Genomic DNA, 19,185 nt, shown 5'->3' on the forward strand with positions numbered 1-19,185 from the left:
AATGAAATAACCTTTTTACATTGTAGTCAATGAAAGCGAATGAAGCTTAGTCTAGGTGACATAAAAATCTCATGTTTTTAACTTTAGACAGGAGCCTTTAGAGCCACTTGCATTTATCAAGTCGTTAAAGAAAGACGATAATAAATAATGCGATTAATTAAAAAGGTGTCAAACGAAGTTTTTGCACAAAAAAGCATGTAATCAGGTGAGAATGTACGCAGTCAAGTGTGCCGTCAAGTGCGCTAAGGGAAAGTTCATTTAATATGACAACGGGGGGCGATGAAGATATTGAGGGGGGGCTCCGAAAATTTTTAGACACCCGAAGGGGGGGCTCTGAAAAAATTGTTGCGCTGGGAGGGGGGACTCCGAAAATTTGTATACTTCAAAACCAACACATGACATCATCATACAGATCGGATGGTTTTCAACTCAACAATTTAATGACCTGTGCAACTCTGCTATATCACGTGGTTTACAGATATAACAAATGTAGTCTCAGTAATTATTACACTCTTGTTCATCCCAAAAATGCTTTAGAAAATTGTATCACAACTGTATCTCAAGTTTGTCATAGTATAAACCATTGAAGACAATAACGGTAAATATATTTAATACAGTCTAGCGATCTTTTTTCAGGGGAGCAAAGGAATTGAAGGAGGAGGGGGTGGGGGGCTCTGAAATTTTTTCGACTACCAAGGAGGGGGCTCCTAAAAAATTGAACCGCTAGCGAGGGGGGCTGCTAAAATTTCAAGCTTCGAGTTTCAATATCTTCATCCCCCCCCCCCCCCCCCCACCCCCTTGTCATATTAAATGAACTTTCCCTAAGCAGTAGCCTGCGAGCAAGCTAGGCGAGTCGCTCGCGCGTTCTCGCGAGGCTCGCTTCTCTAGCCCAAATATGCCAAAAGGGAGATGAGATGTGAAAATACTAGCTGTAACGAAACATTCAGTTTTCAAGGTTCTGTTGCTAGTGATTAAACCTCATCTAAAACGCTCCTGATGAAATGAAAATAGTTGAATTTTCTGTCTCTTTGTTTTTTGAGAAGATCAGAGAAGAGACTGGATCTAGTAATTCTCTCGAACATCAGGACGAGGCACGATAAACATAACATGGCAGCAAAAAACGAGAAAGGTTCTTGCTATCTTCCAGAGGAAATTTGGTTCCATGCGATTTCATACCTTACAGCTGTTCAAGATATTCTCCATCTAGGATGTACATGTAAAAGGCTCTACGAATTAACAAACGAAAATATCATTTGGCGAAGGCGTCTTAAAGCTGACAATCGCCATCTGTTGCTCCTCCCTCGAACTTCTACATCATATTCCGTCAATCGTGCTTATGTCGCTGGCAGCACTAGTGACAGCAATGAAGTTTTAGAAGATGAACCGGGTATCTGGAAAAAGCTTTATCTAAAGGCAAGTCATGCTATGTCATTTGGAAATAGGCACCACAGGGGTTTCTCAAGTCTTGCTGGAGAAAGATTGTGTGCTGAGTTTGTGGTGAACCCCAGTGCAACTAGGGTTAATGGCATTCGATTTGATGACCGGGCCCCAGTGAAACAGAGCGTAGAAATGTGGGTAAAGCTAAATAAGAAGAAACCTGATGGAATCATTATAGGATGCCAGAGCGAATCAGTAAGGTATAGCCCTGAGTAGCTCTGTGATCATCCACATTTTCCCTATGTTAAATTTAAAATAGAGCAACTACAGAATCTGACATCACTGAAGCGTAAGCATAATGTTAGTGTTTAAGTCGTGTTTTATGACACTTCTATACTATTCTTGAGCAATCCTGTAAAAATTCATTTAGTTTCAATTGGTTTAATTTCCTTATTAAGGTACTCCTATGAACCATATTCAGAAAAAATTACCACATATTGGACTGATTATCACTACCAACCACTTGTAGAAGAAAAACAAAGAAAAGCGAGCATGTGGACTATAAGGTGCAACCATACGAGTGAGAATAAGATTTGAGACACAAGTCTCCAATTCAATGAGGAGCTATCATTGGAAGGAGGCAATCCCCTATAACACTAACGAGGGTGTTTATCTTACTTTCCATGGAGGAAGCTTAATGGTTGTTTGTCGATTTGTATCACTTAGAGAGGGGTTATTGGGGCCTATTGGAACCCAGAAAACTAGGAAAAAATAAAATCATCCAATTTTGTGAAAAAGATAGGTTAGCTCTGCAAACCACACAAAAAGACCAAAATAATTCTTCTTTTCAAATCCCAATAATTGCATTGGTGTTGGTTGGAAACTGAAAGCTAATGTGAAAAAAGAATACTGCAAAAGGCTCAAAAGTGAAAAGCCAAAGTTTTTTTTTCGAAAATGGGAAAAACCAATTACAAAAATGTCTTTTAGTTTGTCCACAAACACCAGATCTTGATTCCCCTCTCCTGAGTCTCCTGCATGTGCTAAAATTACAAAGGTTACAGTCAGAATTAACACAAGTACATGAAAATTTTGCCGTTAGCTTAAAAATGTGTGTAGTTTGGGAAGTTATAATCTGTTTATTATTAGACAAATATGAGCTAATATGCACCTGGCAATTTTTGTTATTTCTTTGTTGAAAACAGTTTGCTTTGTTGTATTATTGTTAAGCTCTAGCAGGTGGCCTCAGTATCATTGGCAGATACTCCATGTAGGCCCTGATGGCTGCATTAGAGGCTCCTTAGAACCTTATAAGGTCATGAAAGGGCCTTGCATTAATGATGGACTGTGGCATCATGTTACATTATCAGCATCTCCTGATCGGCAGTTCATGTTTGTTGATGGACATGTTGCATGCTCTATAAATGTTGGAATTGGACGTGGACTTCACAGGTGTGTCTATTAACAGTGTTCATTATTATTATGACTAAGCTAAGACTAAGCCAAGGTAGTTTTGCTGTGGCTAAAAAACAGTTACAAACATTTATAACAGTGCCTTATTTTTTTGTCTTTACTTGGTCTTATGGGGTTATTTTGGGTCTTTTGACATATAGAGATACTGATTTGAGTGCAACATTGAGGCACTTATTCTACCTTCATTTTCATCATCTTCATCATCATCCATCATCTGCACTTCTGAAAGAAGTTAAGGTGTCCTCTAACTGCTCCCCGGTAAGCTCAGTTGCGAGAGTGCCTGACTACCGAACAGGAGGTTGTGAGTTCAAACACTGGCCGGACCAACAACCAGGGTCTTTAACAAACTGGTAAGATCATGGTGGCTGTGATCTAAGAACATGTCTCAGTTGAGATGATCATGTCATTGGGCGGTGATATTTAGCCATTGGCCTTCTCTCCTTCATCCTTTTTTCATTGGTCAAATTGAAAGGGATGTAAAAGAACCCACACTACTGTTTGGAAATAGCAGGGGATGTATCCCCAGTGGTGTGTTTTACCTTGCACACTTCATTCATATCATGGACAGGGTGAGTTACAGTAAGCTTATAAATGGACCGATAGTGACTGCCAGTAGTGGCCTTATATGCTGGTATCCGAGTGTATGTTTAACAGGGGATGTAAAGAGGACAATCTGTTGTCCTCTCATTCACAACATTTTAGTGCTTTGCCTCATCATGTAAATCCTCTTTCCTCAAGTTCTAACATCCTTATGTACTTTCAAGAGTTTCGAGGTCTCCCTCTATTACACTTCCCCTGCAGTTCACAGTTAAGAGCTGTCATGGACACTGTTCTGTCTTATCTCCTCAGTTTGTGGCCAATCCATCTCCACGTTCATCCTTTTGTCTCCTCCTCTATCAGCTTCTGTACTGCCTGCTTCCACAGCTCTTCATTTGGGGTTCTTCTGGGCCACCGCATCCACATTGTGCCCCTTACAGCACTTGTTAATGAACACAGGCATTTTCTGCTTCAGTTCTTTGGTAAGTCTCCCAGAGCACTGCATTCACATTTAACATAGAGACTCTCAAGTTAGTGACATGGAGCACCATGTCGCCATCACCCAGTTTGGTACTGACACGCATTAGCTTTGTCTTTGTGGGAATGATCTTCAGGCCACCCTTCAATGCCTGTGTCTTATCCTTGTTACCTTTTTTCTCTCCGACAACAAGGCAAGATAATCAACAAAACCCAGGTCTTCTAAGGTTGCCATGATGGGCCATTGGATAGCACCCCTCCTTAGAAAGGCCATTCTTACCCAATCGAGAGTGGTCAGATTGGATGACAGCAGCCAACATTGTCTGACCCCCGTTCTCATGCTCATCTCTGTAGACCTCTGATGGACAATAATGCACAACATACATGGAAAAACGTTCATACAGAGCTCTAATGATGGTGACTATCTCGGCTTGAATTCCTTACTGCCACGGCTTCAGAGTCACAACACCGCTCTGCTGACACTGTCAATGGCCCTTCGAAGTCTATTAAGTTGATGTATAAAGAGGACTGCCACACGATACTTTGTTCTACAGTAATTCTTAAATTATGTTGCTATCTGGTCCATACAGTTCTGATCATCTCAAGAACCCGCTTGCTGCACACTCAGCTGCTTGTCTACCATGCTAGTTTAACAGTGGCTCAGTTCACCTTTCTTTGGCGGAGTGATTAACAAACCCTTCCTCCCTTCATTCAGCGCCTTCTCCTGGTGCCATATCTGGTTACAAAGATCTAAGAGAACCACTCTCCCTTTCCTCTGGTTTCATATTGTTACAGCCTGCTGCATTCTCGTTCTTAAGCTTCTTTATAACATATTTTGATAAAAGTGGTCTAGAATCTTCCACTCAAACCTCCTGTTAATCTCCGTCAAAGGCTTCACATCACTCCTCCTTCCATCCTCCTCAGCTTGCTCTACCTCTGACTCTACATATACCCTCTTGTCTTTTTTACATTTTCTCTTTGCCTAGTTTTTGGGACTCGCTATTCTCCTGAGTATTTGTCTTAGCAAATACAATGTTTGCAGCATTTTTTGCTTCCTTTCGGTACTCAATCTACCAGATCTCGTTTATACTGACTCACTGCTTTCTGTTAGATTGCGCATTCCCCAGCACCTCTTCGCATGCCTACAGGTATCCTTTTTTGATCTGTCTCCACTTGTCATCCACTAAAGGTTCTTTTTCATAATGTTGCAGACACTCGAATCTATTTTGCAGCGTCAGCTTAAACGGGTCTTTTGTCTTTAAGATGACCCTTAGCCTGGTACCCTCAGTATCCTTCTTTATTTTGGAAAACTTTGTCCTCACCTTTGCCATCAAGAGGCAGTGAAATGACCCAACATCAACACCACACATGACGCGAATATTCTGCGGTGAGCTCCAGGCCATATCTAGCTGATGTTCAGTTTTACCACCTGGTGAAATCCATGTCCTCTTGTGACAATTCCTTTGCTTGCACTTCGTTCCACCTGTTACTACCTCATCAACTTGAAAAAAATCAGCCCACCTCCCACCATTTCCGTTCATTTTAGCCCTTACTTCATGTCTAACTATCAACTTCTGTCTGCCGTTGGTGCCCACGCCAAGCTTAGCATTCATGTCTCCCATTACAATCTTATTATCTCTGCGTAGCCCCTGCTCAGACACTGCCTACAACACTTCATAAAAGTCGTACTCTGCCTCCTTCGTTGCATCGTTTGTAGGGACATGACACTGTTTGACCGTGACCTGCTACCACCTTGAGTTGACCTGGCTCTGATGGTCCTCTCAGACACCAGCTCCCATTCTAATATACTTTGTACATCATCTTTTGAAAGAACTAAACTAACTAACCCCTCTCTCATGACATTTACCTTTATCCAGTCCAGAGCACAGCACAGTTTCTCCAACGGCCTTCATCATCTTCCCACAGGAGTTCCATTTCACTTCACTCACCTCAGGGATGCTGATTGCATGTTTCTTTATTTCGTTAACCACCTGGACATACTCCCCCCCACCCCCAACCCCTTCAACATTGTCCCGATTCGTGACGAACACGGCCTTTGGCGACAGCAATTTCATCGACAGTTAAGGCATTATTCGTCTTCCCCTCGCATGATGATTGGATCGTTCGTTGTCATCTTTTTGCTCTGCTTCCCCGTAATAGGGCACAGTAACAGTGGGAACAATCTGTTAGCCCACCACCTAACGCCAGCCTGAAGGAACAGGGGATTACTCTTCATCTGACCTCTACTCTTCGACTGTTCAGCATTGAAGTAAAATACTCCAGCTGACAAAGCTGTCAGGGTCGTTCATCCACACAAACTATCTCACCAGGGTAGTGAAATGATCCCATGTCGATAAACTTCACCGTTATTATGTTTGATTAAGTTTACTTAGCAGACTAATCCAACAACATTTAGCACAGGAAAAAAGAGGATGGGCATGTGGCAAATACTAAACTATTAGTGTTTTGCCCAGTCCATACTTTGCTCCTGGAGAAACTTTCGTATACGAAGCATCAGTACGAAAGAGGGAGCAAAAGGGTTTGAGGGAATGTTTTTATGGGACTAGGCGGTTTGCGGTTTTTATAAATTTGATTGCGGCATTGTTTGGTTTTCAGTTAAAGTAAGTGCGGGCCTCCAAGTAGTTTAGTCTGGGGTAGGGTATTATAATCAGAGTTGGGGACTTTGTTTTTTCATTTCCTGCAAAGCGTATCAGGGATACTTGGTCTAGAAGTAGAAATTAACTGAAGTCCACCCATTTGTCTCTCAGATATTACATGAAGCACAGTCAGATTGGTAATGGAGTTATCAGCAATGGGGTATGCACACCTTGGGGAGATGATGCCATGCCTCATGGGCATTGTGGATGGTATCCCTTTCATGGCCTGGTAAGATTTATATTGTCCAGCCATTTGTGAGTGCCACCTTAAACGAAAGCTATGGTATTCAGTTGTGAGAGTCGGTAATTTTCAAATGGTGAAACCACACAGGGCTTTTGCTTTTAATTAAGTAAAGGTAATAGAACTTTTTGTGTCTTTGTATGGAGAGCCCCAGTCTGCACAAAATGTTGACAAAATAACCTTTAGCATTATTATGGCCTAAATCTGATAACAGAGAGGGAAAATGCATTTGTCATGTTTTCATGTTGATTTGGTCACCAATTTATTACTATTAGCAATAACTTTAAGACCGTGCGTTTGGTTTTTAATATCTAGGTAAGGGAAGTCCGCATCTGGTCATGCGCGTTGACCCAATCTGAAGTGCGTCAAAACATGTATTTACAGAGAATTGACCTCGCTCAACAAATTGACAAGAGTACGCTGATCGGTTATTGGCCAATGAACAGACTCATGTCGGGCCCATGGCCCTGGCAAGGGTCATTAGTATCGTGTACCTCGCACTTAGAGGAACACAGAGAGAACAGTGTACATTTAAGGATTGTGTTCTCCAGTTTACCCTGACTGTGTCATCCGCAGCTAAGGGTGTCCTAGCGTAGCTCAGACTGTGTGGTGCGTACTCACACCATGAGTGTGTTCAAATACGGAGGCGTTTTTCGGCTGTCATCATGTCCACCGTCGTCTATTTGGGACTGTGATATCGCCTCAGCAGCAACAACGTTCAGAACGTTAGCCTGAGAAAACAGCCGACATTTTGTGACGCCACCACTGGTTTCCCTGCGAAATGACGTCTGAGGAACAAGCGCAGAAATTCCATACTGATGACGTGTCACTACCCAGATCTGAGTTGTACTTCTGATTGGTCGAGTCGCGAGGGAAATTTGCTTCAAGCAATAAGAAGCACTACCCAGATCTGGGTAGTGACACGTCATATGTGGTGGCATCGAGAATGTCGGCAGTTTTCTCCGGTTACCACCACACTCCTTCATTCGCACGCCATCAAAGAAAAACTGTGAACAAGACCAACTACCTTTTACAAAGCAGACTCCTACGTTTTGAACTGAACAGCAATTCGGGCTTATTATTGGCCTGGACTAGCGAGAGTTTGAATGAGACGTCGAAGAAGACAAGGCTAACGGCTTAGCGTAAGCTCCCTTTCACGTCATTGTGAGAAAAGGTGTTAAGTAAGCATAGCTGGGAGACAACGTACCATCTCCTACTCCACCCTCTCAGCTGGGCCAACTCAGTTGATCATGCCTTAATGTACTTGAATGAGGACCAGACAAACAGTAGCTAACAACCCTATTTGGTCTCAACCGTACACCTCTCATTGTAAACTGACAGGACTGCTTAGCGCATAGGATTTAGGCGATGGGGCTAAGTAGGGAAATCAGACTTCCTTGCATTCTAACCATTTGTGCCAGTTTCCTTTTAAACTATGGGTTATGACGATTAAAGGTACGCTAGTCCCTGCCATCATGGAACATACTAGTAAAATTCCAAACTAGTCACTCTAGTTAGGTAGTCTCTTGGCAAGCAGTCAATGACTTTGAGTCGAGTATCTTGTAAAACGTCATTGTGCCACTTGGCGAAACCCCGGCCCAGTATAGATGCTACCTATACAGTCGAACCTCGATGCTCTACCACCTTCCGTAAGCGACCATGAAAGTGCTATAGTTTGAACCTCCCGTAAGCGACCCTGAAAGCACTATAGCTGGACCTCCGCCCCCCCGCCCCCCCAAGCGATCATCAGAGCACTATAGCAAGTTATAACTGCTCGTAAGTGACCATCAAAGCGCTAAAGTAAAGCACTATAGTTGATGTTGAATCCTCTCGTAAATGACCTTCAAAGCAATATAGCTGGAATCTTTCTTAAGTGATCATTTTAGCACTGTAGTTAAGGGGAGATTACAGTTGAATTTTGAGGGAATTGGGGTTGCATTGAGAATAAAAGAAAGAAAGATAGAAGAGGGTATACACGTAAACTAGTTAGTCCGCTAATTGGCTCAGGGTCACCTTGTTGTGGTGGCGGACTGTCTGGTCGTTTGTCTATTAATCGTTCACTTCAAATTTTTATTTTTAACTACCCTTAAATCCAATATTTTCTCATTTCTCCATAACTTTTTACATTTGCCCTTCAAACTTTCATTGATTACTAATATTCTAATAATCACCAAAAAATTAAAACTTATCGTTCCAAGAACTTCAGGATGAGTGATTTATTTTAAAATCGAATGACATTTTGACAAGATTTTCAAGGAAAATTGCTCAAGTTTATACAAACAAGGCGTTTAACTGTAATCCCTGTTAATGTTAGAGCCTCTTGTAAGCGCCCGTCACAGCACTATAGTTGGAACCTGTCGTAAGTGACCATCAAAGCACTGTAGTTGGTCACAAAACGAAAATAACGAAACTGGAAAACAGTTGACGCTGAATAATTTGGTACATTTAATGAACTTTGCCTTTGGCGTGGTCAACGTAATACTGAGTTAACTTTGTCACCACGTAATCATCTAAACAATGTTTTTTGCGACGTCAGTCATGTAAAGCATCAGATCTGCCAGGTCCGACAACGAAGTGCTGGCCTCAAATAGCTGAAATAACAAGAAAGTATTCAACAAATTTTACCTTGCAATTAACTTATTTTCAAATAACTTTTTGACTTGCTAAACTAAATAAATTACAATTAATGACAACTGAATAAAATATACAATTTGTTTCAAAGAATTATAGAAAAATAACAGTACTTTGATTACGCCATTTACAAGGTAAACCGGCCTGAATACTTTGTAACATTCAAACCTTTCTAAGACAGACACTGGTAGCACTATGCACTATTACTAATCAAAGGTGCTTCACACCATAAAGACGTAAACAGGCTTGTCCCTTCGATTCAGGACCATTCAACAGTTGCACCCATTTGATCAATAGTTCTTCCGAAGTTAAAAAAATCGAGAATTTGATTGAGAAAAATCTTGTTTGAATGTTTTACATTCAAAAGCACGATTAGCGATTAACTTTGGTCGCTTTTCTTTAGTCGCAATGAATTGGCTGTTTTACAGCAGGGACAAAAAGTGCCATGACCTATCCGTCAAGGAAGATTTGATCAAAATGTTTGTTAGTGGTGCTCACTCGACAAACGTAATTAGGCTTAAAAAAAATAGAAATTTAGTACTTATCCTCTTATGAGTATTTCTTATATTGCACTCTGTTAATCATGATTGGTTACTTATACTATCACTTCAGTATTAACACGCCAACGTTAGCATTAGACATTGGTGTCTTCCACTATGTTGTCTTTGTACGATATTGATGCCTCGGCCTCCTTTAGTGGGACTGGTTCCAATTTTTCGTAGTTGACAAAGCCAAAATACCGCGCAATGGCCACACCGGGAATGAATACCACGGACATAAGGACAAGGAGTACCACAATGAATACTGCCCAGTCTGGGTAAGGCACCTTCTCGTAGGTGGCCTAGTGGAAAAATACATAAAAAAGCATAACATATAACGGAATCATCACAAACGTTAAAAGAGAACATAGAAACGACTACGAACAATGTATAAGAGAAGACGAACGCCAAAGTACTTGCAAGGCAGATAAAGGACTGAGCCATCCGTTCTTAAAACCAAACTGAACTATTTGAGAAAGGTCCAGGCTATAACTAAAGGCAAAAATGACTTCCAAAAAGATACGATACAGGTTTTCACATACCTTGTCTTGATTCCAAGCATAGTAGGAGGCCTTTCCCTGTGACATCAACACGATGCTGGCTATCAGAATAGCTAACATCGCAACTGGTGTGACAACCATCCAGCAGATTTTCCAAAAGATGTTTGGTCGACTTCCAGTCATGAATTCTATGTCATCTGAAAACCTGTCAGTAAATAGGATATGAGTAGGACCACAGAGTTACTGCTGTTTACTTGGAGGGTATACAAAAAAAGCCGGATTCCATGCCCATGGGTGACAATTCTTATTCCTAATTCACGCAACCCTCCCTTGTTCCTTTATCGTTTTTCCCAAGCATTCTTGGCAGGACACCTTGCCCTGCCTATGGCGAGGCAACGTTTGTAAACCTGACTATCATGACGTTGCACCACATTCCGGGTTTTTTGTTGTCAAGCATGAACGATTTCGCAGTTATTATGAAATCTTGGCCCTATAGATAGATCTTAGAAACATGATTCATCAGTAAGTTGGCTGCTGAAATTAAAATGGAAAAGAGAGGCTGTCCAGTTTGGACAACAAAGGGCATGAACATGGTCGCCCTGTAACTTTATTTATTAGTTGGTATATTGAGGAATTGCACGTTGTGGAAATAATATATTTGTCATGAAAAGTTTAGTTGTGATGAAAAACCGGTGACGAAAGTTACCTTTTAATCCCATAGCAGTAGCATACACCCACACACTCGAAAATTGCAATTAGCAGAAGAGGAAGGTTTCCCGCGAAACTGTCGAATATCTGGAGCACATATTCACCGGAATACGTCACCATGGGAAGACCAATGCAGAAACCAACAACACACATTAAGCCTAGAAAAAAATCATTTTCTGTTAAACTGTGCCACTTGCAATAGCAAAAGCCATATATGGCTCTTGGTAATAGTTATTACAATTATCTACGCCCATTTTGGAGATAAATTTCGTCATTCACTGCAGCCACAGAACTCTTGTCACGTGGGGGTATCTCATTGGGATTAGTTCCCAAAGCAATTGTTAACAAAGAAGCAGTAGTTACACAGATATTGTTTGATGAATTTATGGTACGTAACGGACGTACATGTGAAAAAGACTAATTTATGCAGTTGTGTGGAATTGAACCATAAGAATTTTCGATGGCGAAACTATCTGAATGGTTATGAAATGTGGGGAAAAGCCAAGTCATCATTCTTGCCCTTTATCTGAACAGGCAACAGCTTGTCTTGGTAGGTAAATCTAGACACTTCCAAGAAAACGGCTGGACTTCTGTTCGTTTAATAATTTATTTAGAGTTCCTACACAATTGCTCTCGCTCTTGTGCTGACTGGACGTTCCATTTTGGTTACCGTTTCAACACTATAAAGTCTTCAAAACTGTGCTCACCTGATAATACTTCTCTCCGTAGCTTCCTAAAACCTCTGACATCTTTCAAGGCTGTCGTCACACTCTCCAGGCCTCCAAACAGACTATCGAGGCCGAGGGTGAGAAGCATGAGAAAGAATATGATAGACCAAAATGTTGCTCCAGGCATTTGATTGATGGCATCAGTAAATGCAATGAACACTAATCCTGGCCCACTGGCTGCCTATAGATAGGATTTCAGATTATATCCTCTTTAATAACGTTATTGAACGTGTCTTTGGCATTCACACAGAAAAAGGAAGCCTTGTATTATCAGTTTTCAGTTTTGTCTTCGATTGCCGTCCCACGGTTTCGGCAGAAATGGCTTGCAGAGCAAAATATAACATTTCCAAAATCAAAAATACCTTTGTTATCTACAAGCAATCGTCAACAGCTAGGTAACCTTATGGACTAAGGTAATTAGAAAAATTATATACTGTTTCTGGACGTTACACCTACATCTGAAAGAAAGTCTTGGATGTCACATTTCTGAAGCCCGCTTGTGACATTGTTTGTGGTGTTGCCTTTAAGCCATTCGAGTTGCTGTGGGTTTAGCCCTGTTGTGTTGAGTTGATGAAGGGTTGTGTTCAGATTCTTTTGGAGTTCAGCATTTCTTGCTTCACAGTTTTCCATCATGTACGTTGCCCTGGTAAAAAATAAATTTACTTTCTTTGGGTCATGTTCTACAACTATTGCGCCAAGTTGTGACATCACAGGTATAGGATATGTATAACCCTTTCTCAACGTCAAATGCGTACACTGTTTTGTACGTTTTTCTATCCACTAACAGGAAATTTTTCGATACTGTTGGACAAGATGGTACGCTATAAAGTGAAAAGGGCTTTTTGTGTATGGCCTTAATAAAGCGCTTGGTCGGCTTCATAGATTGCGGTGTGACATGGAAAGGCAAAAGACGTTTTTCCTCAATTACAAGTTGGCAAGTAGATGAAGACAAATCACGCGCTCTCCAGTGGAATAAAATATATTTTATGATTACTGATTTTTTGGTAAATTCATGGACGATCATCGACCTGAAAAGTCACAGTAAATTCTTGGGTCGTCCTTGAAATTGGTTATTGAGACTCAGTAAATATGTATAAGACAAATGATTATACTGTGCATTACAACGGAGCTGGCAGACGAAGTTCCATCATCTTTGGGCATAGAGATCCGAACGGTTGCTACCTTGTCGTGGGGCATTGAAATAGAGATCGGCATTACATGCATGTAAGCTGAACAGAACCTTTACAGAGCCTTTTTAAGGTGTAAACTTGGTCTGAGACTCTGAGTTGAATGATCGGTAGGTGAGCGTTCTTTCTAATGCTGCTCTTTTCGAGAGGGCTGGATGAAATACGAGGCAAGCAATATTCAAGTCACCGATAGTTTATCATTTATTGAATGAGTAATCGGATATACACCTTCTTGGACGTCTGGCGTAGCAGTGATGATGAGTGTCTTACCTGAATCCTAAAATGGAGAAAACGACAACCCCGGCGAACAAAGAAGTCATGCAGTTAGCGATGGAAACTGTAATAGCGTCACGAAGTGTGTTTTCGTGAATGGAATTGTAACTGGCATAGGCAACCATGGTGCCAAATGCCAGACCCAACGAGAAGAAGATTTGTGTTGCTGCATCAAGCCATACTAGTGGGTCCAGAAGGCGTTCCCACTGTTGATTACAAAAACATACATCAGTGTTTCGAGAACTCCTGAATTTGCTGTTAACTGACGCATGTCAACTGGGCTCAAGGCGCAGAGAGCAGCGTCAAGCAGGTTGTTGTGTTGACAAAGGGGAGGCGCGGATCCAAACTGTTCTAACCTAAAGGGGCTATGTCACGAGGATTAGTGCTGTTTTTGGTAAATTCTGTGCTTAAATCATTACTTAGTGCAATTACCCTGCACAAAATGCTCTCTTAGACTCTGTCTCAGCCTGTAGAGTTATGAAGAAGATATCAAACAAATTTCATCAGGGAGCACTAACCACAACGCGTAGCATTAAAGCTTGAAACATAGGCCCAACTTTTTCAAGTCTCCAATCCATATCCATCCTTGCCATCCGTTGCAACAGACGACAGGAAACAGTTTGAACGCCTAAATGCAGTCTTAAATAACAAAACTGGACCTTTATTTTTTGAATTCAATAGATTCGAAAAAAGTTTTAACTTTTCAAAAAGATAGCAAATAGCGTGCATAGCCCCTTTAGAAACCTTAACCATGAGCATGCAGTCATGGTCTCAGTGTTTTGGAGTATTCCTCGTCATTATATCCTCCTACCTTCCGTGACTGTGAACTACTGTATGATGTGTAGTGTTTACTCCCAGAAAACTCAGTGTTGTTTCTCGATACTTTTTGCAACGTGCACTTGAGTGCCAAACAGGATTTCTCCCTTAAGGAACCTTATAGAAGCATTTCTGGATCCGCGCCTTGAAGCTGTTTGAAATTACATGTTTTTAGGAAAGCTCCATTTTATTGTGTTAAGTTTAAGTAATTCTTTAGTTTGAGAATCATGATTTCGTTAGTTAATTTATCTGGGTTAATTTAAAAGGTTATTAATTAGTTTATTCAAGGCATTTAACTTTGTCTACCGTTACATTACAGTGTTTCGAGAACAACTGTTTGTCGGTTAAATGGGAACTTGTGCTATGCGCAGACACAGCAGCAAGTCAAAGCATCGTCTGTGAGTTGAACCAGTGTTTTGAGAACTACTGGGTTTTCTTTTGACAGGTATCACTGGGCACGTAGCGCAGTGATCGGCAGTCAAGTCTATTATAGTCAAATGAATTGTTTTAACTGTTTTCGTCCAGTGTTTTGAGAACTACTGGGTTTTGTATTGACAGCTATCACCGGGCTCATGGCGCAGTGATCTGAGTTCCATTTTTTTGGTAAATACCGACCAGTGTTTTGAGAACTACTGGGAAATTCACGAGCAGCTGTTACTAGGCCCAAGGCTCAGTAACCAGCAATAGAAGTTATACATTCCTTGCACATGTTTCCATTCAAAAACTGCGTTTTAAATTTCATTTCGTCATTGAAGCTCCCGCCATTGGGACACTGAAAATTTTTGCATTTATTTAGCCAGTGTTTTGAGAACGACTGTGTTACACACAACGGTTGCCATCGGGCACCAGACGCAATAGACTGCAAGTCCAATTTTGGAATTTGACATGTATTTTATGATAGTTTTACAAGTTATTTTTATCACTCTCGATCATTTGCTTATTTGAACAAAAGCAACGTTTCGAGAACGCTCTACTGGGCAGAAACTAACGCTCTGAGCTCGAGGCGCAGTAGTCAGTTTGCCTATCTCTGAAAACGGAAAGAAACATTTTTTTAAATAGGTCATTTGACTTTTATGTTTGAAGAGCTCTTTTTCTATTCTACGAGACATATAGATCAGTATTTCATGCCCACCTCTCTATAAAGGCTCAGAGGCTATTTGGACGTTTTCTCGCTTCACCTCCATCTCCATGTGTGTCTACACTGGAAGTATTAAAGAGAATTAATTTATTTGTAAGCATTTTAACAACAATTGCATTGGAATTGCAAAAGTTTGTTGGCAGGTACAGCTTGTAGACTTTGTCTTGTTCAACGCCCTTGTTGCAGTCATTTTCTTGGCTTGATCCTCCAGACTGATCTCGTACTGCTGCTCTCGGTTCCAGCTCTTCTAATTCTTTTTGTAGTACGAAAAATGTGTGCCCCGACAATCTTCTCAAACGATCTTTATCATCGCCGGTTTGCCGCTTTTGTAATTTCCAGTGTGCAAACGGTGTGGTGATGTGTGCATTGGAATTACATCAAAAGTTTGTCAGCGTTTTTGGACACGATTTCACGCGTTGAAATACGGCTAGAAACTGCATTAGAATTGCATAAGGTCTTTGTTCAAAGTGCAGCAGAGTTTATTTTATGACTCATTTCTTTGCCGACGATTATTTAGCCCATTTTTGGTGGACTCAAATGCAACAACTGCAAAGGAGACTTTTCCTTGGAGAGCGTACCTTTAGGAACAACGTGACGATTCGCAATTGGTGTGTTCTGGATTCTTGACTGCATTTGGATTGCAGAATCAAACTTTGTCACGCCTTTTTCGACACAATTTCTCAGGGTTTAAATGCGGCTGAGACTGCAATGGAATTGCAGAAAGACTTCGGTTTAAGAGCGGCGGAGTTTATGTAATGTCTTAATTCTGCCGACGTTTGTTTTGCCCATTTTTGGTGACGACGCAAATGAAACAACAACAAAGGAGAGCGTATCTTTAGGAACAACGTGACGAACCGCATCGGTGTGTTTTGGATTCTCGACTGCATTTGGATTGCAGAATCTATCCCTAATTCGCACTTCTTCGTTTCAATCGACCACATTTTAGAAGAATACTTTTAATTACAGAAACTGCATTTGAATTGCAGGACATTCTTCTCTCCAGATTGTGCGTTGTCCTGCATTTGAATTGCAGTTTACATTCATCCAAGTGGTAATTGACTGCATTAGAATTGCAGACGCCACTTGGCCAATACTTACGTTTTCCTCGGAAGAATTGCTGTGGAATATCAGAGCTACATTTAAGAATTACAGCTATGTTGTGATTCAGTTATACGTTAGTACTTTGAATAGTAAGCATTAGGCTATAGACCACATTCCACTATCTGTAAATAATTCTCATTAGTCTCTAACAGGACAGTTTCCCCTTCCAGTAACCTGTCAACAAACTGAAGCTTCTTCTTACAAACCATTGCCACGCCTAAATAGCTAATCACGTCTCGGAAAAGGAACCTGGGCCCATGCAGTTTGGATTTAACGTTGTATCAAAGTTTGTTTCATTCGTCTTCACTTCATGATTATTCCTGGTGAGGATAATGTCTTACGTTTTAGCCGGGATAACCTTTGACATCTGTGAGAAGCCTTATTTTTCCAGAGATCTTGGAAGGAGAACTGTATAGGGGCAAGGTCAGTGAAAGTTGTCTTATTAATCCCAAGCATCATCCAGGTAGCTCAGTCTCAACGCCAGCTAACCTCTTAGCGAGTTATATACAACTGCATCTTATCTACTCAAACTGAACAAACTCTTTTTCCCCTGGACAAGACAATTGTGGATTATCAGGTTTGTATGAAGATTAATCTTACAATACAAAAACGTCATTTGATGACACTGGCATGACAACAGGCTTTCATCTCTATAAACTTAAACATGTAGTTCCTTGTTGAACAAAGCCATCTACAGGAGACCAAGAATAACTGATAAACATGGTCGAAATGGCAAGCACGAAGCATGGACCATCTTCAAAAGGGTCAGTGCTAGAGCCATCCTTTAACTTGAAAGAGTTTGGTTCTGCTAACTAACGCCAACTGAAAATAAGGCTTCTCTGTCTTAAAGCTGAAATATCGGATTCCTGATTTTAGTCAGGATGGACATCCTACCTTTGGCGTAAACAGATGTATAACACCCGTTTCAAAGCCTTTCAACGTAAGACCTCGGACAAAGAAGGCGGCCAGAACAACATAAGGAAATGTTGCTGTGAAGTAAACAACCTGCAAGAAACCAAAAATGAACGGTTGCGTGTAAAAATTTCTCTGTCGAAAAGGTTATAACTCATAATATTCTGCTCGCACGTTCATTCATAAAGGAATCTGAATTTATACGTGACCTGTTGTGGAAAGAAGCTCAGCGAGTGATGTCACCAATTGACAGCGATGTACAGATTTTTGTTTGCTTGCATTTCAGCTAGATCCTTTGATGCCCAAGGGATTATTTTTTAACCGGAGTCCTAATTTGACGTTCAAAACCTTGAACTTTTTAAATTTTGTTCATTTTTACTGCAGTCCTGTGAGGACGATTTACCATCAAACGCGCTTTTTGTAATACCTTTCCAGATGACTGAATGCTCTTGATTATGCAAAGATATGCCACTACCCACGCAACAACCAAGGCAACAGCTAACTTCCAGTTGATCTCAGCGCTCCCCTCTATTCTGCTGGCGTGCATTAATGTCTCGCGATGATAGTAGTAAGCAGTGGGGCTGCTGGCATCACATTCTTTGGGAATCATCATCTCGGTGCGGTTCAACTCACTGTTGAACACATCGACCTTCGGACACTCAGCCCATGGAAGAGGAGATCGGAACGAGTTGTAGAAGTAAAACAACACCCAGGCGATCACCACGTTGTAGTAACTACAGACGAGAATGCATATCACTGTGGTTGCAATTCCCATCCCTCCAAGATAGGGACACACTGTGCTCCACACGTTGATGGCTCCCTGGCGAAGCCTCTGCCCGATGCTCAGCTCCAAGTAGAAGACTGGGACGCCTTCGAAGATAAGCATGATGAAATAAGGAATCAAAAAGGCTCCTGAAACAAACAGAAAGCATTCTCGGTCAACAGTTAAGCGGGCGAATCTTTCAGAAAGAAAACTGGAATTGGCTGGTTTAATAGAGTATAAAGGATCAAGCACATGTAGCCACAGCACACGTGGGTTTACTCATGTAGGCATCGGTTTCGCGCTAAAAAATTTCATTCCCTTTCATTGCTGCGGAGCGACCGAAGGGAGCGAGCAGCAACATAATCAGGATTTAAAGGAAATATATAAGGGGCGACGAATTCTCGAATTCATCACTTTTTACCACAATGCATTGCATTTAATCACACTTTTTACCACAATGCATTGCATTAAACCAGAGTGCATAGGCCATTTGCACTAAGACGGATGTGACATCGTTTTTATGAAAATGAAAGTTACATGATTTTGCCTTCGAAAAACGATTAGTGGGTCATATCTTAAACAAAATAATGGTGATTTGGTTTTTCAAACCTGTACCATTTTCTTAAAATGAATAAGTTCGTAAATGGTCACGTGACCAAAATGTGATTTTTAAAATTATGAATTACCTCTCTCTGAACAAAAATTTTGCACTTAAACTTCAAGGAAAATGTTGAAAAGATGATGTGATAACGTTTACAGCACATCTGAGCGTAACTATGAAACGTTGAACAAGATATAAGCAAGAAGTAGTTTTGTCCGCCATGTTGGAGGGCAAAAGCATGCCCTCCAACATGGCGGCCAATACAAATCATACTACTTTGCTGAAAAATCAAAGTGCCATAAAATATCTCCCTTAAATGCGTTTCCTCCCAAATTTCGGGTGTAAGATAATTTTTGTGTGCTCTAACAATTTTTGGCATCAGCAAGATTCCAACTCATTGTTTAAAGGAAGCATTGGTCACGTGACATCTTAGTGCAAGTGGCCTATTGGGCCACGAACAACTCGAATAAAAACACGGGGAAGTTCGGTGGGTGAGAGAGTGCATCGTTCGCTGCTCAGACTTAGAGTT

General features: G+C 41.1%; 2 protein-coding genes across 2 annotated transcripts in view; one reads left to right on the forward strand and one right to left on the reverse strand.

The window, feature by feature from the left end:
- Window positions 1-1,101: 1,101 nt before the first annotated feature.
- LOC140926910 (uncharacterized) lies at window positions 1,102-7,351 on the forward strand. Its single transcript, XM_073376586.1, has 4 exons — window positions 1,102-1,637; window positions 2,605-2,826; window positions 6,630-6,747; window positions 7,075-7,351. The coding sequence occupies exons 1-4, from the start codon at window positions 1,108-1,110 to the stop codon at window positions 7,318-7,320; spliced, it is 1,116 nt and encodes a 371-aa protein (XP_073232687.1). The 5' UTR covers window positions 1,102-1,107; the 3' UTR covers window positions 7,321-7,351.
- Window positions 7,352-9,180: 1,829 nt separating this feature from the next.
- The window catches only part of LOC140928454 (sodium-dependent neutral amino acid transporter B(0)AT3-like), a 15,675-nt gene continuing 5,670 nt past the window's right edge, over window positions 9,181-19,185 (reverse strand). Inside the window, exons 3-10 of the mRNA XM_073378207.1 lie at window positions 17,720-18,204; window positions 17,275-17,385; window positions 13,323-13,531; window positions 12,322-12,508; window positions 11,845-12,046; window positions 11,136-11,295; window positions 10,472-10,634; window positions 9,181-10,231 (exon numbers count right to left, since the gene is read on the reverse strand). Coding sequence (XP_073234308.1) covers window positions 10,025-10,231; window positions 10,472-10,634; window positions 11,136-11,295; window positions 11,845-12,046; window positions 12,322-12,508; window positions 13,323-13,531; window positions 17,275-17,385; window positions 17,720-18,204 — 1,724 coding nt within the window. The 3' untranslated portion in view covers window positions 9,181-10,024. The remainder of the gene's footprint in view (window positions 10,232-10,471; window positions 10,635-11,135; window positions 11,296-11,844; window positions 12,047-12,321; window positions 12,509-13,322; window positions 13,532-17,274; window positions 17,386-17,719; window positions 18,205-19,185) is intronic.

The sequence above is a fragment of the Porites lutea genome, chromosome 2 (genome assembly GCF_958299795.1).
Source record: "Porites lutea chromosome 2, jaPorLute2.1, whole genome shotgun sequence".
Taxonomy (NCBI): Eukaryota; Metazoa; Cnidaria; class Anthozoa; order Scleractinia; family Poritidae; genus Porites; species Porites lutea.

Excerpts from the sequence above, each read along its gene's own strand:
- LOC140926910 (XM_073376586.1), top strand. The coding sequence starts at position 1,108 with ATGGCAGCAAAAAACGAGAAAGGTTCTTGCTATCTTCCAGAGGAAATT. Across the intron at positions 2,827-6,629 it reads ATTGGACGTGGACTTCACAG|ATATTACATGAAGCACAGTC; the intron begins GTGTGTCTATTA and ends TTTGTCTCTCAG. Across the intron at positions 6,748-7,074 it reads GGTATCCCTTTCATGGCCTG|GTAAGGGAAGTCCGCATCTG; the intron begins GTAAGATTTATA and ends TTTAATATCTAG.